General features: G+C 40.7%; 1 protein-coding gene across 2 annotated transcripts; it reads right to left on the minus strand.

The window, feature by feature from the left end:
* Positions 1-483: 483 nt before the first annotated feature.
* usp47 (ubiquitin specific peptidase 47) lies at positions 484-20,767 on the minus strand. 2 transcript variants are annotated; one of them, XM_037094776.1, is made up of 28 exons: positions 20,370-20,767; positions 15,320-15,514; positions 13,231-13,356; positions 12,957-13,110; positions 12,767-12,863; positions 12,547-12,692; positions 12,333-12,412; positions 10,942-11,091; positions 10,672-10,767; positions 10,438-10,590; positions 9,677-9,835; positions 8,083-8,214; positions 7,843-7,919; positions 7,673-7,728; positions 7,388-7,500; positions 7,165-7,266; positions 6,739-6,946; positions 6,471-6,586; positions 6,228-6,347; positions 5,253-6,087; positions 4,894-5,069; positions 4,721-4,801; positions 4,513-4,628; positions 4,279-4,397; positions 3,787-3,917; positions 3,517-3,564; positions 3,292-3,422; positions 484-2,115 (listed from the first exon to the last, which is right to left on the minus strand). In XM_037094776.1, exons 1-28 carry the CDS (start codon positions 20,412-20,414, stop codon positions 1,941-1,943), a joined length of 4,137 nt encoding a protein of 1,378 aa, XP_036950671.1. In that variant the 5' UTR covers positions 20,415-20,767; the 3' UTR covers positions 484-1,940. The 2 variants fall into 2 exon arrangements, with proteins under 2 accessions (XP_036950671.1, XP_036950672.1); XM_037094777.1 differs by having other exon boundaries at positions 1,941-2,115; positions 13,240-13,356; positions 20,370-20,766.
* Positions 20,768-24,103: the final 3,336 nt, after the last annotated feature.

The following is a 24,103-nucleotide window of genomic DNA, read 5'->3' on the forward strand; positions in this document are numbered from 1 at the left end:
TCTATTTTGCTTTTTCACTTTTGGTTACATTTCCTTCTATGTTTCATATGTTCTTGTGCATGTAAAAGATCTTGAAAGTCAAAGTCCGCACCAACAGGAGCTCCTCTCTCCTACAGATAACAATGCTCCTGAAAAGCCTCGTAAGTTGTCCCAACTTTTATGATGTCACTCTGTGACATCACATTACATCACCATGTCCTATATTTGCATAATTCATGCCTAGCAGTTAGTTCAGCATCTGAGAAATACTTGCTCTACTACTGCTCTGTTGTTAAGGTCACTGGCTCAGGCATGTCCAACATTGGACAGTGTAAGAAAACTGATATTTTTTTTATAGCATTAGAGCACGTTAACGTATTCTAGTAGAAAACCAAAATGTGATCATGAACCAGAATATGAGCATAATGCATGGCCTTTAATACCAAAGCCTTTAGAAAGGTAAATATAACTTCTGAGTGACATTTTGATTTAATGACAGAAAACGGCAGTTGTGAAAAAAAGCATTTTAATTATTTTCTAAAATCATCTTTAACTATTTTCACACAGGATTTAATTCTCAAAGAAATACACATCAATGACAACAACAACAAAAACAAAAGATTTTCTTCAGATATTGGCATTTCTACAGTGAAGAGCTGGTGGCAGCATCAGGAGCCCAGATGGGGGCCGGGATGCTGAGCTTCAGTCCTCAGACCAGTTGCCCGAGCAGACTTTCTATGCCCCTCTGGTGCCAGTCAATCAAGCAGCAGCAGCAGGTAGAAGCGCCAAAAAACAACCTCGCACTCTCTGCCAAAAACCCAGAGAGCTCCCTCCCATCAGTACAACACCACACACACACACATACATACATACATACATACCATACACACAAACACACGCTCATACATACAAAGACCTGGATGACAGCAGAGATGTACATCCAGTTCTCGTGGTGCAAAAAAGAAACAAAATCCATTTTCTAAATTAAAGGTTAATACAGACTACAGATGTGTGCCTGGTGCCTCATGAGACCTAACCGAATGATCAAGTCTGGAGCAAAACAATAATTTACAACAAACAAAAACAAAACAAGGAGATTCTTAACATACTCTACTTGGTTTTGTTTCATTGTAATTTGTATTAAAAGGACCCATCATAGCCTATGTATCACTATATCTAGTGGAAGTGATGTAGCAGAGGTAAAGCTCCTATAAAGCACAAAGAGCAGCAGTAGGGACGACCCATAATGACACATTACTCTGGCATTATAGGAGCGTTGGAGGAGCAGAAAAAACTCCAGTTTGTAAATTCGTAATTGTTGCTTTTTTTGATTCAGATCTTATGAATGAATGACATCTGAAGCTGTCAAAGTCACTGAGAGAGTGAGGTTTGCCTCGCCAGAAGAGGTGAGGCCGAGGAAGGCTGGATAAGTAGTTCTTGGTTGTATGTGCTGTTGGTTTTAAAGTTAAAAGGAGGTTGAGCAACGTAAGGTACGGAGGGTTTCTGCTCAAACGATGGGAGCATTTAGACTTACACGATGGTCACAGTCAGAATCAACACTGTTCCTGAAACAGGAAGAGAGACACGCAGGGAAATAGACTGATGTGAAAAGGAGACGGGAGAATGAAATTGACAGAATGGATGCCCTCCAGCCTAGCTCCCAGTCCTAACATCTCCACATCCATCTCTGGTTGATTTGTCTATACAGTATTTGATTCTTTTTTTTTTCTGTATTCAATAGCTTTCGTACTTCCCTTTAAACTTTACAGTACAATACACTATAGTGCACAATAGGGTTTCTGAGCCAGTTCTGGGGCTCAGAGTGGAGGGTGAGAGCATGTCAGCCTCACAGCGCTGCTTGATGTTCAAGTAACTATCGGGCGCGACACTCAGTCCCGCAGCCTGGTTGCTCTGCTGCAGCAGCCAGACGGTCCAAATAACCGGGGATGGTGCTTTGCGCCTCAGTCCTGCCCCAGGTCCTTCGCAGGGCCTCCGTCCAGGTAAATCTTGAGGGCTTTTTCCTTGCGTGGCGAGTAGCTGACGCGATGTCCGGTCTTAAGGAGACGGCTGCTCTCTTTCTTCATCAGCTCATTGCGCTCATCCTCTGAGAGCTCCATAGGTTCCTCTGTGCTCTGCCTGCACACACAAAGATCATAGTAATGTTCAAGTCACAACTAAATGTTACATTCTAAGAAAATGTGATGTCATGTAACGTGGTATCTACTCTCTGCTCATCTCCAGCTTTTAAGTTATTTTTGGTAAGTAGAAATCAGCTTTCTCGCTTAGTTGCAGCTCTCTTCAAAATGGTTCTGATATTATAAAAAGGTATGTATAGAATGTCATAATGCACAATGCCAACATTAGGGTCAGACAATAACAAGTTCTATTGTAGATTATATCAGTAAAAAAAACACAAAAGTCAATAGATCTTCTGTACCTGCGCATCTTTTGTAGGTCGACAGGAAGACTGGAAACTATCATACATATACATAGCTATAGTTTCAAATCTTATTAATATGATTATCATATCAAATAAGTCCCTCTTAAAGCTCCCATGAAGTCAAAATCGCTCTTTAAGTGTTTTTTTCACATACATCTTGCTCAGCATCTCACCTATAGGCCAGTATCAGGCCCAACAGTAGCAAAAAAGCTATTTTGAAGTTGTTTTAGTGTTAGAGTTTTGTTATGTACTGTAGATATTCAAGATGTTCATAAAGAAATCCAATACATGAAATAAATAGAGCAGAAACATCAGATTGGTCAGGCTATCATGTTTAACTATATATCTTTAGACTTTATGTTACGGTTTAAATTGAAAAAAAAAATAAAAATAAACAAGATTGGTGATCTCTCATACCTCCAAAACAAAAAACAGTTTTCTAAACAGAAGTAACAGCTGTTGCTAGCAAAATGACGCAGTGATTAGGTCTATAAACACCTCTGTTATTTCATGATGCTGCCATGGATATAAAAAAGAATGTCGCCAGAGGAGTGTGTTGCGAGAGACCAGACCCAAAGCATAAATACACAAAATCACAACTTTACAGTTCAACTTTACACTCTGTAATAGAGTTGACTGTTTCTCCAGAATTGCTTTTTGCACCTTTAATATTAAAAATTCTCATTCTGGTTATTGTCAAAACAATTGTGTACAATGACATAATGTACACCGAATTGTTACTATCAAATTTTCATATTGCTACATGCATAATGACATATCATAGTCGACACTGCTTGACCATAGTCAAGGACTGCAAGAGAAACTTCCATCAGTATTTGAATGTGGATAGTGATAATTTTGAGCTTGCTTACCTGTAGAATACCACAGCTCCATCGTCACAGATGTACAGAGGCCACACGTTTAGAGTCGACACTTTGGGGTTCCAGTCCAAATCCTGATGGATCTCCAACACAGAGATATCACAAGGGAATGTTCCTCTACCCTGCAGAGAACAGACGGACGGATTCTATGTCAGAATGGAATAGTTTAGTAGAATACAAAGAAGTAACCTGTGTGTCGTGCTGCATCAGACATACCTTTGCAAACTCCAGGTTCTCGAGGGGAATATCGCTGATTTCACTAAGCTGAAAATGGAAAAAAGAAACTCGTCAGAAAAGGCACATTGGACACAGTGAATGGTACAGAATGGCATTTGCTGCTAATATTTCTATCATTTAATATAGTTGAATGTTATTATCTATTCTATTATTCTGTGGATATTTAAAATTCTACATGTTTCTATGGATAAATGCATTGTATCTGATTATATAAAATATCTTAGTAAATATCTAAGAACACAGACATACCTTCTCCTTGAGTTCTTCTACACTGCTGCTCTCCAGAATAACTTCCTGGAAGGGCCCCAGCTTCATCGTAGCGGGGCTCCATCTCCTGGTGAGAACAGCCAGCTGCGACATCGACTTCATCTTCTCTGGTTCTGAAAACGGAATCACACCAGAATTTAACCCTGTGGTACTCTAACTCTACTTTATTTCACCTGGAAAAAAGAACACAAGTTCCCCTGCAGTCTATTACTTGTCTGCTGGCGTCACAGGTTTCAGCTAAGAATGACATCATAAATGAAGTAATAGCTTTGCTGTGATGTTGCTTTTGGGCCTCTGAAAACAACACTTACTGTCACCTTTCGGTGTGAACAAGTGTCTTTGAGGATTTCTTTCTTTCTTTCTTTCTTTTTTTTTTTACTGTCACATTTAGTTTTACTTTAGAACTACAGCTCCCACAGTACAAAAAACTCCTTAAAAGTACAATGACTAGCTTGTAGGAAACCGCAGTGTTACCATTAAGAACTTCCAGGAAAACTTCCCAGTTGGAGGAGATGCTGATGTCTTCTTCATAGACATGGTAGTCCAGAAATACTGTGCCTGGATTCTTCCATGTCTTTTTCCTGAGACGAACCCTGAACACACACACACACACACACACACACACACACATATATTGTTCATTAAAAACTTTATCAACTACACTTCTACTATTTTTTGAGTTATTATTGTGTAGTAACAAAGTCTTACCTGTCAATGCTGAGGTCAAGCTTGCACTGCTCTTTCAACTGAGGGAGCAGCTCCTCTTTCGACTGTCTGACAGTCATGCCCTTGGCAAACACCGTGTCCACGAGGAACTTGCAGGGCTGGGGCGCATGAATAAATGATCAATATTTATATCAGTGCTCACCTACTGTCCTGAGCTTAGAAACAAAAAAAACGTTCTTGCAGTGCTCACCTCTGTTTCATTCACTAGTAGTTGGTACACTTTCACTCTGTATTCACCCTTTTTCAGGGCTCTTCCTAGTCGAATAGTTATCTGTGGAAAGAAGAGAAATGTTGAATTTAAGTATTGGCTCACTAGTAGAAATTAGTGACATCTTACAAATATCTTATAAAACCAATCCTGACCTTGTTATCATCAGAGAAAGATGAGAGTGTTTCATTGAGCCGAACACTCTCAAACTCCTGGTTGTTGGCATACACTCGAAACACCTTAAACTGGGTGGAGGTGACACCCACATAGGGCTCCAGGTTCTGTTTAAATGCTGCTAATGTTATTCTCTTGTCCACATGAACCACTAAACCTGAAGCAGATCATAAGAAACAACAATTAGACATCATGGGAGATTTATTACTCTCCAAGCTTGATCAAGTTCTGCAAGCAAACAGCAGTGAAAGTGGTCTCTGTTTTAAACAGGACGTTGACTAATTCACCTATTTAACGATGATTAATCCTTTAAACTCAATCATAAATAGCAGGTTCGTACATTTTTGTGCATCCCACGTGGAGTCATCCTGAGAACAAGGCTCTGCTCTGAAGTACAGGTACTGTGCCTCAGCCTTGCTCTTCCCATTGTCATCATACTCGCTGTCTGTCCCAGAGTCTTCTTCAGCGGTGTCCCACGTCTCCTTTTTGCCCTCATGCGCTTTGGAGCGACGGCTACTCGTGATGCTGTGCGAGTCCAATCCATTGGCCAGCTGTATGGGCCCACTGTCTGCATTACACAGCGTATCACTACTGTGGCTGGAGCTCAGGATGTCGCTGTCCACTGAGCTGGTGCTGCGGTCATTGTTCACCTCAGAGTCCGAGCGCTCCTCACAGGCAAAGTGGTTCTCAGGGTCGGAGGAGGCACCGCTGCTTCCTCCAGCTGCGGCCCTGATCCGGTTCTCTAACTCTCTATTGTCTGCAGCTACACAGAGTGAAGAGTTTGAGTCAGCATCCTGGGTCGGGGATTCAATATGTTCAAAGTCGCTGGCGTCAGAGCTTTTCTGGCTGTCACTGGTGCTGGAGCCCTGCTGCTGCTGCTGCTGCTGCTGCTGCTGCTGCTGCTGCTGCTGCAGAGAGAGATTCTTTAACTTTTCTGTGCTCTCCTCAAGGATAGCCTCGACAGATTTCCTGTTACCCTTTGACCCCTCAAAGGTGACATCAGAGTCACCGCCTACTTTTTGGCAAAGAGTTCTGTTGGCCAAGGTACCAGGGGACTGCTCAGGCAGTAAGACCAAGAGTCGGATCGTATTCCCATGACGATCCAACAGTTTCCACAAGAGTGAGTCAGTGAAAGCAACCTGATGATCCGTTGACTCAGAGCTCTCTACAAAAACCTGATGGGAAAATAAAACGCAGAACAGGTCAAATTCAAATGTAGCTGTGTTTAGAAGTGTTCAAGTAGATTTCCTGACATAGTATTACAACGGAAACACCTGGAAGCAAAATTGTCTGAATGAAAAGAAAAAGTAGGGACCTTGTTGCTCCTGAAGAATCCCTCAGCTTTCAGTGTCTTGTTTGGAACATAGAGGAGCCGGAGGTCATTATAGCAGCGCTCAAGGACCACACGCATGTTTTCTGCAGAAAGCCCTGTAGCCTGGGAAGAAATGCGTTCCAAGTTTGCAAGAATTATCTCACGTTCTCACAGCTCATGTACATAGTTCATAAAATTAAGGAAGGAAGAGGACATTCAGTGAAAGAACTGAGAAAAGCGAGTTACCTGTGCAATAAGCTGTTTGAATTCAGTGATCGACTGGTTCAAGTATGCTCGAACACTGATTGGAGAGGCGATAGTCTCAGTCTTCAGATCCACAACATGAACCTTCACCATCACCTCTGCAGAAAATAAGAAAACATAACCACACAGACATAAAGCAGTTAGCAGTCTGCTCCTAAACAAAAGAGATTTTGAAACGTAATCATCTTATTTTATGTTATTACTTTCAGATATTCCTAACTAGTCTGATCAACAGCAGCGGGATACCGACCTCCAGGTTTGTAAGGCTGGAACACTTGCTCTGGTCTGCGTGTCTCGAGCAGCAAGTCGAACATATAGGAGGACTTGACTCCTCCCAGCAGCAGGCCCATTGGCGTGTCCTCCTCACCTTCGTAGGAGCGCTCCAGGTACTCGTGGAACTCATCATACTTTACCAAACGGCAGCAGTCCAGGGAGACCACTCCCTCCAGCTCCATCAGCTTAAGTAACAAACAAATGAAAAGAAAATGATACAGATGTTTTCCAGAAATTAACCAGAATTCTTTTGGCAATGTTAGATTACTGTGTAGTACTGACGCTGGACACATTACCCTTTTTTTTAGTATCTATTGTGGTTCATTTAAAGACACTTCAACATTCAATACTCAAACGTACGTTGAAAAAACACATGGGGAAGACAAACAATAAACCAACAAACCTTATAGGCCATGTCTGTTGCTTCTCTGAGAGTCTTGTCCTTGTGTACTTCCAGCTTGCTTTCCATCATCATTTTTACAGGGTGCATGCAGAAAAGCTTTATCTGAAGGTATAAACCAAGACAGCAAAAATAGTCAAACTTGATTTAAAAGAGAAGCAATATGTAAACTGATCCTAGTTCAGAACTAAAACATGTCTGGGGTTGAGCCATAAGCAGCACGTACCTTGCAAGTGTTACGCTCAATCTCCCTCTGTCGCTTCTCCTGCTCTTCAGACTCCTTCTCTTTCTGAACCAAGCTCTTTATGTGCTCTGGGAAGTCATCCACAGATAAATACTCTGCAGAGAAGACAGACAGTATACACATTACAACTGCATACTAATTCAAGGACAGGTAAAGACTAGACAACCCTAGTAATAGAAGCAATATTGAGATAAAAACATCTCCACAAAACTGAAGGGATAAAGTGACATGGTTTCTTGTTTTTTTGGGAATTAATTCACTTCTTACTTGCATTCCTTGAGGGATCTTTCAGTCTATAAATCAGCATATATGCATTTGTAGAGCTGCAGGGAGGAAAACAGATGTCTTGTTAATGATTGTAGTGGAACAAATACAGAGTTGCATGTGATGTGCGTCAACCCAGTGATTTTTCCAGATAGATTTGACAGCCAACTGACCTTGCAAAGGCACTGGAGTAATAGCCTCTGCTCCCTGAGGACCCCCCATATGTCTTCCTGATATCATCTTGGGTGATCTGCCAAACAAAAAATGCATAGACAACTAACGAGTTACAACCAGGTTAATGATATGTAGAGTGCAAACTGATGACTAGCACTGATATAATCTGCCGAGTCATTCTGCCTGGCATTCAAGTGCTCTAAGAGGACAAAGCAGGTTATTCCAGGGTTGAGGCTGACCTTGCTAACGTGTTGATCATTGAAACTGTACCACTGGCCATCACTGAAGGATTTGATGCAGGCGTAGTAGTGGCCACCCGCAGCACTCCCAGAATGGACCATGACGGAGAACAGCTCAAAGGTCAGCAAACTCTGAGAACAGATAGGAGGGGAAAAAATGTGATCAGGTGAAAGTAACAACTGAGTGACTTTTTGTAAGTGCTCAACATGATGTCAGTTTTGTGTAACGAAATCACCAGGAACCACAAAGTGTCTGCCACAAAGGTCATCATCTGGAAAGTGCCATCCGCAATATGAAAGACAGACATCTCATGTAACAATAACAGGGGAGTTTGGAATCACTTTTCAGCTTCGTCTGCAAGCACACAGCTGCTCAGTATCATTTTCTAGCAGTCTCCCCTATCGGTACAATATTGGCACAGCAAATCTCAGATAAGAGAAAATATGAAATAATTAGATTTACTGCCTCGTGGTTGCACCGCGCACCAGTCAAGTTGCAATTTAATTTTTTTGTATGTGACGGACAACCCAAAAATATGCCTCTGGCCACGGTTATCACTGGCTCAGAGGCATGAAAACCAAACCACAATTGAAACGAGTCTCTGGAAGAGCTTTACTACCCTTTATAATTCTGCTGAAGAAACTAAAATAATTAATTTGTGGTTTTCAAGATGTGATGCTGCGTATGCCGATGATGTTTGAACCCTTTTCATGTTTTGACATCTTGGGACTGTGAAATTTACATGATTCACATAATTTTCATCTGCATTTAGAGTTTTCTTTTATATGACCTTTTCTTTTATAGCATTTATCATAACTATTAATCTAATTAAGCACATATCAGCTAAAGTAAAGCAAATCAAAATCTGATGCTTTCTTGTAGGTACTCTATGTTTTGTCCACCTCAGCCTGCTTGTGTTGTGGTTCTCCTTAATGACAGCGAGTTCAGCAGAGTTCTACACTGTTTGCATTAAGCTGCAGATACAAGTGTAATTCAGAGTGTGTAAAACTGAAGAATTATTTTGTCAAGCCAGTGATTGACACCCAGGTTGGCAAAATACAGAGATTAACTTCACCAGATGGTGTCAAAACTATCATCTCTCCTCTTATTACCAAAGAACAGTGGTTAATAGCTCTCAATTTTTAGCTGTCGCTGACAGTCACGTTTAAGCTGTCGAAAGGCGGCAGCAGGCCATATCAGCTGCCGCTAATTAATGTTAATTCTGTGAGTAACTTGATGGTAGGCCAATGTAAATCTTGGCTGTCGTCAGGTCTGTTTGCAAGCTGCCATCTGTACTCTGCCAACGATCGTTTAGTGTTTCCGTAGTCCCAACAAATCCAGAGTGATACGGCTTCACTCTAGCTGATCACGCCAAGTCAATCAGGATGTTGAGTATTTGGATCAAGCAACTTGTCTAAAATACAGTGGATCAAATTCAGAAGGCAAAGTTATTTTCAATGTGCCATTCACAAATTTTATCAACATTTAGGCAGATAAAAGTATCAGATTGGGGCCACACTCAATGGAGACATCCAACACTCTTACAGACAACTAACCAACAATATCTATAACATGGTTGTTAAAGATCATTACCTTGGGCTTCAATACCCTCTCTGCACTGCCAGTGCTGTCCAAGCAGATGCCCTCATCCACACAATCATCGGTGGAGAAATCGTTGCTCATCTGGTCGCTGTGGCAACTGCCTTCATTCTCTGCCCCGCTGTCGGTGCAGCTCTCTGTCTGAGGAGACTTCTAGAGACAACAATATTTTAAAACCAATCAGAAATACAGGCTAGACACAGTGGCCAACCATAGCTTATGGAATACAAAGCAGAAAGTAGCTTCATTGGGAAAATGTGTCACACCCTCTAATGTCATGTGTTCTGTTTACTTGATCACATTTTAACAGTAAAAAAAACAAAACACACCTGTGACACACTGGGTGATGCCAAAAAGGTGTTTGTTCAATGATCTTGCACTTGCCACACAGGCAGTATAAGATGCAGAACAATAAATCGTTCAGGGATATCACATGTTGCTCCGTCACTACTAAATATACTGGTATTGAGAGAATATCAATAAACAGGGTTAAACGGTACTAGAAGAAAAATAGATGTTTATTCAGCATTTAAGAACATCAGCACCAATGGTTTCTTTATAACACTTAAAAAAAACACATGGAAGTGGAGTGTGTGGTGTATTTATTCTTTTTCCAAACTATGACTTATAGTCACACCAACTAATGGATGGTCAGTAGAAGGAAAACCACAATATATTCACAATTCTAAGGGCAAATGAATCTAATGTGTATCAGAAATAACACTGGAAGCAAGTAATGCCATTTGTGCTTTCACCTCATCTTCCACATCAATGAATGGACTCATGTCAAGCTCCTCAGGGAAAGTCATGCGGTCGTTCAGCTTGATGCGATGCATAGTGGTGTAATCGAAATCAAAGCGCTTCAGCTGGAGTGTCAGCAGGTAGGGAAAGTGCAGAAATCTCAGACCCTGTGCAGAGAAGCATTAATTAGCAGACAAGGCAGACCAATAGCAGAACTGTCTTCAATAAACATGACTCAGTTTGCTCACCTTCCGGGCATCACATTTCTTTTTGCATCGTTCACAGAAGTACTGATTGGGCCCATCCAGGGTTTCTGGTTGGATAAATGCCTGCAAAGCCTCTTCCTGTGGCAGAAAAAGTTGTTTGGGGTCCATTTAGAAGAAGAATAAAATACTTAATGGTCACGGTCAACTGTATAATCTGTATTAAAATGGCTGAATTCAATATACACTTAGTTAGTTGCTTCAGTCATAACAGTCAATATGTTAAAATGAAATGTAATGTGAACAGAAACACACCACACTGCCGTAGACCTGGCTGGCTCCAAAGGGTCTGATCACAAGAGGGATGTCCAGGTAAGTATCAATCCTCCAGCTTTCATAGCCACACTCCAGACAGCGCACATAATCCTTCAGCTTCCCCTGGTACAGCTGGTTGATCAGGTCAGCCTGAGGATACAGAGGCATGATAGTCAGGCATTCTCAACCAACTTTCTCTTGTAACAATACAACATTTGTTTGGACAACAGTTTCTCTCACTAAAGGAGACATCAATGAGCAATTATTGCTGTGTGAATCCACCTGCCATCAGAAACTTTAAAAAAAAGGATTAAACTGATTAAAAACAACTTTGCTATTCTTAAACTTGTGAGACAAGACATTAATATGTTGGTTTAAGGTGTAAAATAGAGCTACAGTGAAAGATATGAAAAAGAAACTGACCTCAAATGTGTTTCTTTATCCTTTTAATGCAATTCACTGTGTTGTGCTTCTCGCAATGAATGTCTAAAGGACATTCTTGCCTTAACGCACACTTCATATGTTCAGTTCCAACGTTAAGAAATTATTGTCACTTAAAATATAAGATTTATTTATCAATGCACTTATAAATGTTCAAAATAGTGCTCTATATTGACCTCATAAAAGCAACAAAACAAAACATTGTTTCATGCTATACGCAAGTGCTCAAATAGTGGAAGAAAGACTGTATCTCCACCACGGCTTCAGTAACAAACAGGGGACAGTACCTGTGAACCCAGTCTCAATAAGATAAGAAAGAATAACTGTTTTCATTGGCTGTGGACCAACAGTCAACCAACACGGATAAAGATTTTGGCATATAAAAAATTCTAGTTTGGGGCTTGAAGGGATGCATAATTTTCATACAACCCTGGTTCCCCAAAACGTTATAACACAGTTTTAAACACAATGGGATCATCTGCCACTTCATTTCTGAATAAGTTCAATTGAAAATCAGTAAACAGATGAGATGTTCCATGGTTGACCTCTTCAGTGTCACTCATCTCTGTGAATATATCATACATACATTTCAAAATCCTTGCTGTAACTTTCAACCTCCAAAAAGTAAACTAAAAAACAAGCAGAATCCATTACAGTAGTTCTCTACATCACTGTATTATTTTTAATGGGGCTCAATCACATGCATTCATTTTGTGTTGACCAGGAGCTCATGTGTACAGACCACATGGCTGTACATACGCACACTGGATTAAGTGTTTCCAGTTTAGAACTCACTCATGAGATAAGAAACAGCTAACCCTCAGGCTTACTGGCCCATTTCACTTTTCCAACAGTAGCCCTTTTGTTTCCATTGTCGGGGGGGGCTCCTTAGACTGGCTGCTGAAATTATGTTCGTCAGAAGTCTCGACAAACTTCTTGATTTCTCCTACCTGCTCGGTCTGCTTCCACTTTTGCTCCAGGGCATCAAACATGACTCTACACAGCTCCTGGACATCATGCTGCTGCCAAGCTAAAAATAAAAACACACAAAAAGAGCTATTAGGTGTACAGAAATTGAGGCACATGGTTTCTACTTTCGCAAACATGCAAACAAAAACAAAACGAAACATGTGAGCCTAGTCACAAGAGATTACAAGAGCTCACCCTCACTGCTGTCCCAACCAAAGCTCCGCGTTACATCAGTGGTCTCTATCGCCCGTTTCTTACTGGTCTGCAGCAGAACAAACAGCCTCTGCAGCTGGAAGGGGATACTGGTGACTGGATCCTCTTCAGACTCCTCAAACTCCCAGCTGAAGTTAGAGAAAATAACTTTAGTACTTCAAAGTGAAACATCACAAAGACTTCTAGGAGTGTAGTTCCTTACTTGTACAGTGCGTTTCTGAACTCCGGAGTCATGAACAGTGTCTGTAGAAGACTGTTCAAGTAGCAGGTCATAGCCTGGTTGACCAAGCCCACATAACCTAATGCAGGGGCAAGAGATAGGGAGTCAGAGGTCAGCTGGAGTTGTATTAAAGGTATACTGCCACATGTTCACAACAGAGTCAACAGCTCACCTGTCTCAGATTTGCTGAGGATGGATGAGTACGAGTAAGATGGACTGCTGTAGTCACCACTGCAGCCTGCAGCGCCGTCTCTGGGTAGCGGTCCAATGAAGCGCTCCTGGGAACTGTCATCCAGTCCACTGCTATCTGCTGTTCCTGACTCATCCTGCACAAATGAACACAGAGAGAGGAATCTTTTGAACTAACATCTTTAGTTTCCAATCTCCCTGTAACCCAAACACAAAAGAACTATTTAAGAAATTGGCAAGTATTTTGTTGATCTCACTTTACTCACAGATGCAATCTGGGGCTGCTCTCCATCTTTGTCTGTAAGCTGTAGGAAATTCTTCTTACCACCAGGCTCAAATCCAGAATCTAAGAGGGACATCTCACTGCTGTGGTCCAGTGGTGCCTAGGGGGAGGCAAAGCAATAACAAAAGTTATATTAACAGAAACATAAAATCAACAATCCCTGGACAAATCTGAGAAACAACAGCTTCAAAACAAGTAAGCTTCCTGCATGCTGAACTCACAAAGAGACTTAGATTCCCGCTAAACTCATTTTCAGCAAATTCTCTGTTTTGACGCATATGAGGAAAGTAGCTTGAAGCCAACATGTGAACAGAGCAACACAGACGACCAAGACTTTCCGTCTTTCTCCTGTGCGAGCTGAGGACAAGCAGGCAATGTGCTGCAGTGGAAACATACAGTAGCTTAATCCACTGACCTACTCAGTGAGATAACAACAGACACAGCACCTGGGCTTTGGCCTGGGTCAGCAGCGGGATTAGCCAGGGCTCATTTTAAAAAAAGGATGTAGTATGAACACAAACACAGACAACGCAGGACAAACTCAAAGTCAACAGAGAGAGAGAGCACATTGAGAATGTATTCATTCTATTGTTCTCTGAGCTAAACTTCAGAGTAAACTCTCTAAGGACCGCCTTTCTCAAACAGCTTGATTTCTTTGTAGCAGGCAGCAATGGTATGGCAACATCCGCTTCTGAACACTGATAGCACGAATAAAAAAAAAGTTGGCTGCCTGATTTTCAAGTATATCTCCAGACTATCAGCTTCTCTGGCGTCATGATATCACGACATAGTCCTTCCACTGTAAAAGTGGTGGGGCTGTGAGCCTTAAGTATACTTCTAGTAAGAAGAGGATGTGTGAACGGCAACTGCAAACACTGCCATTATTATGAATCCCACTAAAGTTCACCCTAACCCTAACTACATGAATCCAAAACGTTAACTTAAAGCTGCATCGGTTCATTTTTTGGCCTTTAACCTTCTAAAATTGGTACTGGAGACAAATAAGTCCGATATTTGTTTTTGTTGAAATAAAATCCAGCTTTTTAGATGTTGAATGTTCACAACATTTACAAGTTGGTCAAGGGGTGTCAAACTCAAATTAGGTTGGGGCCACTGCTGGTATTGTCATCAGTAGGAGCGTAACATCAGCTTTCAAGTACTACAAGAAAGAGCAGCATCCATGCACTACACGAACAATTCAAATATACTTGTACTTTATTTCTTGCAAGACATCTGGCTGCACTTCTGCTTCCATTTTCTTGCGAGAAATGCAATCAGAAGTCAACATCTGTATGTACATTAGTTTTTAACACTGCAAAACTTTTACCTAAGGTCACCTCTGTAGTTGGTGTTCGCAGTGTTACACATTGGTCAAACACAAGCATGGTAACCACTTGTACATACATCATCTCGTCATAGTACGGTCACAGCACAATGGAGATCAAGACAGAGAACATGACATTGCTGATTTTTGTGGCTTATTTTGTGTTGTTTTGGTCACAGACAGCCCTCTAACATTCCTGGACTTCTTGATTATGAGAGGCGGCATTATACGCATGTTATACGCATGATTAGACTTTTTTTATTATGTCCTTGTTGTGCACCCATGCTTGTGCTCATGCATGAGCAACCGTACTGTGTTGTAGCAAACCTCTTCTGATCGCGCAAGGTCCAAGAAAGTGTACCGTGCTTGAGCACAGTACAGAGCACTCACACTAGTCAAACAAACCGTGCAGGGTGCGGATTGCCTAGTGCGAGTGCACCCTAAATACAGAGGTTTCCCTGCCTAACTAGGGCAAGTCAACTATGTTTTTTATTTGAGCAATGTGAAAAGGCTCCTATCGATTGCAAACCTAGATTTACCAAGATACAAACAAGACCATTCATTGTGCAATTTCACCTTAGAATCATGTTGAATCCTTGAAATGCAACTTTTACGGGCCTCAAACCTTTGATTTGATGGAGTAATCATACACTCATATCTGTGTAGGTTTATGTAGAAATACAATTATCACAGGTTGGAAGAAACAAAAGTGACTGTCTGGATAAATTAATCTCCTAACCGCATCTGGTGTATTCCCCCAGACGAGGCCAAAAGTGCCATTCACATATCCTGCTTTGTGGGCGACATCTTCATGAAGTTTGGGGAGGGTGGTGGAAGCAGGCAGGTTGAGGGTGAGCCTCTCATTGACCGTCTTCGCACTGGTGGTGTCCTGAATAATACACAGCACTCTGGGCTCCTCAGCTGCATTTTGGATCTGCCAATCAAGAAGAATTGGGGAAAGAAATATTAGCAGGATGTATTAGGTGCATTTCCATTCTTTTTGTGTTATGAGTTAGAGTAAAAGGTTAAAACGTTTCAGGCTGTGCAACATAATGCAAGTCTTTACTAGAAACATTCAAGTATACAAATGCAAAATGTCATGCCTCAGTGCTGACATGAAACTTTTATATTGTATTTCAAAAAAAAGATTTCAATACTCATTTTCTGCAGTTTTCATACACCTTACTAGCTGCATGTTTTACACTCTCCTTTATGACAACAAGTCAGAACTAGTGTGTTAAAAAAGAAAACATCAGAGCTGGCACATAGTGTGTTTTCAATCAGATGTGTTATTATTTTTACTTATTCGACAAACAGAGAGTTTGTTGCAATTGCAAACCATCTAATTTAGGAAAATTCCTCTATGGTTGCTAGTGCTGCGAAAAAATATATAATTTGAGGATCTAAGCTTCATTCCCACTAGGTATAGATCTTAGGAAAACGCGTGTCTACTCTTCAAAATATGTTTTAAAAAAAAAGGATCATTTAAATAGCTGTACCAGGAAGAGTGCTGAGAGTGTTGGAACGAGGGCTGAAATTTCTGAAATTATATGCGGCCCTAATGAAAACATTATTTTTGAAAACACTTAAAAAGCTTCTTAAGTTCACTAACACATTTTTAGCCTAGGGATTACAGGGTTAGCCGAAAGTTTGCTCTCCTGTAAGTCAACCACAAACATGCTAATGATAAACAAGGTAGTCAGACGTCATTCCAGAATGTTAATCAGCTGCATGTCCCAACAAACATTAACATTAAAATTAAATAATTATTACTTAATCAGTTATGGTATCAAATTGTGAGGAAAGCTGCCAACATGTAGCTGTTATTATCCATTTCATTATACAATGCCATTATCTTGACAAATGAACAAACAGTATTTATTTGTGTGTGTGTGTGTGCGTGTGTTTACCCATCTGAACACTCTCCATAGTTTGTTTTCTGGTTAGTCTGGTATTTAATGAATGTAATCTACCTGTTCAGGCTGAAATGATGTGTAAACTGAAAACAAAGATCAAAACAAAAGTAGCAAGAACTGGCAGAATAACTCACTCAACAAGCGCTAATACACTGAGCATGCAAAGATGATGCCCAACTAGCTTCCTCAGCTTCATTTGAGTCATTACAAAATGTTTGGCATTTCAGATGACTAGACTACCGGAAGGCCGTATACAGCATCATGCTGCATAATGATGATTATCCGGTGCTGCTTCATGCATCTATTTAACACCATGCTTTAGCACTTTCTCCCACACCACACGCAAGGCATGGCTACCTGAGAAATCCTCTTCATCTCATCAAAAATACTCTGTCTGCAACTCCAAAACACACCCTAATAAAACACATGGAGATGGTTGAGGTGAGGGTCAATTAAAAAAACAAACAAACACAAGAACGAAAAATAAGTAGGAAAACATATCTTTTCAGGGTGTTTATTACCCTAAAATAAACACCTATAGGCTCAATGTGGTTGACTAGTAGGCCTACACTTACTAAAGTCCGGCTTTGAAATCAAACTCTTAGCTGGCAATTCAGAGATAATTACAGGAATGTATTCCAAGTTATTCCTGTTTTTGCAACCTCTTTGGGAGGTTTGGCAAAATGTGACTGGCAGGTCTTATAAAGAGGCCGCAGCTGACAACACACAAGTGTATTATGAGATTAAAGGTTATTTTTATCATGGATATAATTACAAGGTGCTGACATGAAGCCACAGGTACAACAAAGCACAGGCTCTATACATTTACAGCTTTAAATTATTATAAATAGCACAAAAATAAAGATTGGGAAACATCATTATCCCCGAACACCTATAAAATGCAATGCAATTACAACTGTACATGTCACGCATGCAGACAGTGAGAAGAGAGCAGAGATGTAGAGTAGATTATCACTAGAAATATGCACTGCCAAATATCCCCTGTATTTGCCTTTTAACTACAGCTCAACAAATCAAAGTAGCTACCTTAAATCACTGCCTTGTTGAGACACCATGTTGCCTGACAGTGAAGGCAAAATACCTATACAAAAAAAAAATGAAAAAAAAAAACACTGCACAGGAGGTTAACCAAAGCTGTAAACTTTAGTTTCCACTTAAAACGTCCTCAAATTCAAACATAAAGCAGGCTATGTGTCAGCTTCCTGCTATCAGGCTTAATAACAAAGACCCCTTAACATTGGAAGGAAAACATCAGGGAAACCCAGTGATGGCAACAAAGTCCATAATAGTGGGGGCAAACATCCTGTGTTGACGGGCCGTTTGTTTTTGGCTTGTTATGACTTGTACAAGCACAACAGACCAAAGGCAACACCAAAGAAAAAGAAGCGTAGATGATAGTCAACTTTCTCAAGGAAGGAACTCTGTGACCCGCAGAACTTAATAATTAACCAACCATGCCATGCTAGTCTAATTCCTACTTACCGTAAATGTTACGTTGTTGCACATGTATGGTGACTGGGGTTATTAACTGGGCACCTCTCCTCACAAATGCTTCATGTATTATGGCCCTTGGCATCACCCTACAGCTCTGAGTGACTTCTGGTATCCCAGTACACCAGCAACACTGCTGCCATCCACTTTCAACACCAAACACCAGCTTAAGTTACCGACACTAACCTTGAGCTCACGTCTTGTTCCACAACATTAGTCAATAGTTTGTTCACTTCGCCATTGCTTTCAGCAATAGGCCTGGAGTACTGGAAGCAATCTTTGAATAGGTTCTATATTACTATCCTAAAAGCATTTCTACAAACCTGAAAGATAGTCTGATGCATATCTTAATGATCGATGAGTTCATTGTTGGATCGCTGGAGAAATAAACAAGTAACCACAGCTGCACCTAGCAGCACCAATTTTACACAAGGAAGTTTGCAAACATATCTGCATGGTTTTGACCAATGTGTGCAGCAGTTAATTTGTGCAAAGATTCAAAGGATAGTTATCAACTGAGGGAATGCTTCCCTTCTACTCCATGCTAAGTATAGAGTGGTGTAGTTTGTAGTCTTAGAACACAGAAATTAGTATGCATTTCAGTTAAAAGCCTGACATAAGGTCTGTGGTTACCTCAAGCTCAAGATATTTACACATTATGTTGTAAATCAGGGCAGAAAATACATAATTAAATGTCCTACAATTTAAAAATAAGCACTTGCATGTCTTAAAAGCAAAAATCTTAATGAGATTTTAGTTAAAAAATTATTCCAACCCTGACTTTACAATTTGTTGATCAATTTTTAGAAAATGTGTATGGGAATTGTGCAGTAAGATGCTTAGTGGTGGTGACGTTTAAGTATTGCATCAACATCAGCTTTTTCCTAAAAATCTTTTAAAAATAACAAACCCTGCTTCATCCTCACAAGCCCATGTCATCCCTCTTGTTTATAATGAAGGCTTGCCCATCAGGGTTTTATTACATCCATTAATAATCAATCCATACATTGCTAAGATAGAGGCTACACTATTATTAGTAATATATTGAAACCTGTGCAGTGCTGCGACATTTATCTCATTTTCCCAGCAGCCCTGATATGAACAAGTGACGTCCTGTGCTTGATATATGACTGCTGCTGACGTCAATGCGGCCAAGTGTTATTAAAACAATAACCACAAATACTGGGAATCCCAATAACGTGTAGCAATCCTGTAGATAATTGTAAGTATAAAAAGCACATGAACGTGAGGGCAATGCCAATATTTTCCGAAGCATGTTAAAATCAGCGTTAACCTGAGTCAACACGTCAGCAAGCAAATTACCATCTGAAAAGCATGAATGGTGTTGACAGAGGATCGACCTGATTAATATACTGCTTGTGTGGAAAACATGACATCCATCGTAAATCAAAAGATTATTGTTTTAAGTTACGCATCGCACTGGACGTTTATACTTTAGATAACCACCAAGCCAAACAAGATAAACAAGCGAAGGCTACATAACTTATCACAACAAATCAGTTCGTCGAAGGTGCCTGAAAGGAAAGTGACATTATAAAGTCAACATTGAGGGCACCCAGACGACTAACTCTAGCAGCAACGTTGTGCTCACGCTATATACATCTGCATCTTTGATGAGTTACGTTAGCTAGTCAAATCTGCTAACATTAGCGCTAGCTCCTGGATTTGTCTAGCTAACGTTAACGCTAAAGCTACAAGTACCATTCAAAACAAGCTGCAAACGACAATACGGAATCAAAGTATGCATACTTATAGAACTAGCATTAGGGTTTATTGTTGCTTCAACACTGTCAGTAGGTGAATTGATGTGCTATAGCTAATGACATTTGGTTTAGCAACTTCAATAACATCTAGGTTGTTGTCATTACACAGACTTCTAGGGCTAACGACATTAGCTACCCACTTCCTACGAGCTAGCTAATGTTCCTGGCAAGTTAGCCAACTAATGTTGACAAACGTCGTGTTCGTCTGTCGACCGCAACATTTGAAACGCATTATAGTTTGTGATGTTCAGTACGCTTAATACGGAGTCCAAATAACTAAATGATAATTACGCTAAAGCGTTAGCTACCCATATAAACTCACTGTATGGGTAGCCGCTAACTGATGTTAGCTAAGACGTTAGTTAGCTAGCCGTGTCACGACAGGCCGTCCAAGTCATGTTTAGCTAACAGTTAGCAGCTGAGAGTTAGCCTCTAAATCACAAACCAAGATTACAAACTCTCAAAGTGGTGTAAAAGTTTTTGCCAATAACATTATCAATGAACATGATCTGCAAGGGTGACAGCTAACGCCCAGAGGTTGATTCTCCGACCTGGGCTGGGTCCGTGATAACCTCACCTCTTTGGGTACGAACTGGTTCTCCTCGCTAGGCACCATTTCCATTTGTGCGACAGTTTAGACAAGCATCTACCCGGACAAGGATGTCAGCGCAAAAACTTTGCAACGGCAAACACAGACATGGCTTGTGTCCGGTTTGTTGGAAGTTTGGATGCTTGGAAACCAAAATTCAACTTGCCAAAAACTTGTAGGCTTGTATCGAAGTGATCGCAACACTTTCGGTTACACTACCCAAGCACAAAGTGTCCTGCTATAAATGGAGAAAGATGGCCGGTGTTGTACTCCGCGAGACTTCACTCAGGCAGCTCTGGCGTCACATTCCATCCAGACAAACGTGCGTGATGCGTGTGTGTGTGTGTGTGTGTGTGTGTGTGTGTGTGTGTGTGTGTGTGTGTGTGTGTGTGTGTGTGTGTGTGTGCGGGCAGGATGACGTCGGCGTGTGTCTGCGTTTTTAAACGGACAGTTGATGACAGAAAGACAAAAACACGACTCTGATGGTTCGGCTCGTGTGAGAGAGACTGGAGCGGACCACAAGCAAACACGTGTGGTACTGTATGGAAGACCAGAGAGGGGAAAATCATTCTTGTGATCCATTTTCTAAGTCCAATTGATTTTGTTTTCTCTGCTATGTTTGTTGTTTACACAGGTGATTTTTTATGTTTTATGGCTTTTTTTTAAACAGACAATCTTTCAAATTTCCTTTTATTTTCCACATTCCATACTTGAATCTCAAGTTTCCTTAATTCACTGCCTGTGTATAAAATGCCACTCTCCCCACTGTGCTCAGGTTATGAAAAATATGAATAATGAGGAATCTAACATAGGCATATATAAAAAGTATTTTTAAAAAATAAAAGCATAAACAGTGATTCAAATCATAATTTTCTTCTCGTTATCTGGCAGGCCACTTCGGGTAGCCCTGGATCAGATGGAGAAGGTTCCCACTTGTCTACAAAAGGACCTGCAGTATGGATGAAAGAAGACTCACATGAACTGCAGAGAAATGCTGACCAGTGCATAGATACTTAGAAGCAAGACTGACAACCAACCATGATTAGGAACATGAAAAATTGCTGAATATCAATAGTATCAACTGACTTTTTAAGGGGTGTCAAATAGGGCCTCACTCATTTTATTGTCCTTTAATAAAATAAATGGGCTTTTTTGTGATAAATTGTCAATTGTGGCCACAGGACAGATGTTAACTAACTTGATATCTATTTGTATTTTTTTAGGGCACTTCAGGCCTGTCTTTACAAATAGAAGAGATAACAGGATATGAGGGAGACTGAGACTCAACAAAGGTCCCCAGCCGCACTCTATCAGGAGGATGTTATGGTTCATGGTTTGTACCTTAACCCCGATGTTACAGGGACGTCCCTGTTTAGACTGTAAGGTGAGTAACGCCGCACAGTAATGTGTTTACATCACTGGATATTTCTTCACTTCAGGGTAGCAGCACATGTGCAGAGCAAACAGTTACAAAATGCATATTTCACATTGTCACCTCACACTAAGAAGGGTCAGGGTGTGATAACAGTCTCTCTCTGCAGGTTTGCATGCTCCTTGTCTTTGTTCAAGTTTACATTCGGTTATCCGGGTTCCACATTCCAAAGACAAGTCAGGAGAACTGACTGAACTCTGAATCTGAGAGCTGAAAGATTTCACACAAAGTCTGTTTGTGCGTGTTGAGTCTGGAGACAAAGATGTGATTTTGGTTGTTCATTAGTTCACTGTGCCAGCATGAAATGATTTAAAAACATATCAAACTCACCGGTGAATAACTTCTTGTGATAGAATAATAAAACAAGCATGGTATGAGGGATTTCCTCAGTGCTTGCTGTCACCAAACAAGTGGATGGGCAAAGGGAGGGCTATAAGTAGGAGGTATAGAGGCCACGTTTTGTACCAGAATACTTATTTATATGTATCTGTTATACAAAGAAATGCATTTATGGTGATAAAATCTTCAGTCGGTTAATTAAAAAAGAGGAGATATCAATCCTTCAGTAATTCACAGTTCATTTGCTATTGCATAAGGCTGTACCACTGATATATTCTCTCAGTGAGATGATCTTATTTATGAACAGTGCAGTGAAAGACCAGTTTGAGAAGTTATATATTTTGATGGAGGTCCAGGTGCTGAATTTTGTGAAAGTGACCAAACGTTCAATCCACATTGAAAGGCAGGGCATCTGTTACTAAGTGATGTCACAAGCAGTCATTGCCCTCAGCCACACCCCCCGAGCAAAGCTGTAGTTGCAACAACATCGGCAAAGCTGAGCTGACGGTGGGAGATGTCGGCTCAGGCCTGTGAGGGCTGACCAATCAGAGCAGAGTGGGATTTTCAATAGGATAGCCTTAAAGAGACAGGCATTAAAAGAGAGCATTCAGACAGAAGGTGAATAGAGGTGCTGCAGCAATGGACAGTATGAGAAACATATATGCATTTTTTTTAAATATTAGATCATGTAAACATTTCCTATAAAGCATCTACAATTAAGTTTAAACCTGAAAATGAGCATACTATGGGACATTTAACAATGAGGCTCCCAAGAACAACCAGCTCAAAGTGAACTATACTTTACAGCAGCCAGCAGCTGAGGAGTCACTGAGGGAATCCACTGGTTGTTTATAGATGATATTTAAGAAATTGGCAAATTTAATGCAACAAAAATTGAGAGGTATAATCACAAAAGTTTATGTTTTTGTATATTTCTATGCATCTTCATCCAGATTTTCTGACTTCTCATGTTCTTCATTTATAACCTGAGGCTTTGGGACATAAAGTTAAGAAGCCTGATTGCTGTTGTGAAAAGGAAATCCCATCCGGGCACCTGTTAATCTATTGATTAAAGTTACTACAGTGTAACCAATAACTATATAGATGCACAAGAAATGTTGTAATACAATGCCAAAAATTAAAGCTGTGAGCAGCGTTGGTCGGGCCCTCGCAGTCCACGCACCTCGGGGCATGCTGCCGTCAGGGCTTCCGCACGCAACGCCTCGAAGAAGCCGTTTCTTTATAATTTGGTGCCCTGCTCCCGCTGGCATTAAGTAATGTACGCTGAAGACAGAAAAAAGAGCGTGTACTGCTGCACGATTCCCCAGACAAAGACTGAGATGATGGTCCGCTTCTGGAGCTGGCTGACGAAAATGTCCACATGAGGCATGATGCAATGAAATAGTTTCGGGAAGAAGCTGAAAGTATCATCGTCCAGTAGCTGAAGAGAATTTTTTCTCCAGTTCTTCCAGCTGCTCTACACTCTGGTGATGATGTCACGCACTCTAGCTCACGCAATACACACCCATTATAAAATCAGAAGGGTTAAAATCCGTAAAACTAAAACTGTGATGATTTGGAAACCGTAAGAGATTTTTAAAAACTGAATACATGCCCAACAGTTCAAGGTCTTCTCACTCTTTAAAAGGTGGAATGGTATCTGTAGCTCAAAGCATGAGCACAAGAAGAGGTTGAAAGTCGATGAGTTTTGAAGAGGATTTTAAGATTTTCCCATTTACTTTCCATTCAAACTAATCAGACTGTGACCAGATCGCCATCTATAGGCCGATTTGCACCAAATTTTACACAGAGCCTCATCAGTCCATGGAACACAATTATGAACATTTACGTGATAATCAGACCGTATTTTGTTTAGATGTGCAAGATTGTCTGCTTTCAACACAATATGCAGGAATTTTGTTGCAGGTTCCCTGCTCGGGCCCTAATAAAG

The sequence above is a fragment of the Acanthopagrus latus genome, chromosome 4 (assembly GCF_904848185.1).
Source record: "Acanthopagrus latus isolate v.2019 chromosome 4, fAcaLat1.1, whole genome shotgun sequence".
NCBI lineage: Eukaryota > Metazoa > Chordata > Actinopteri > Spariformes > Sparidae > Acanthopagrus > Acanthopagrus latus.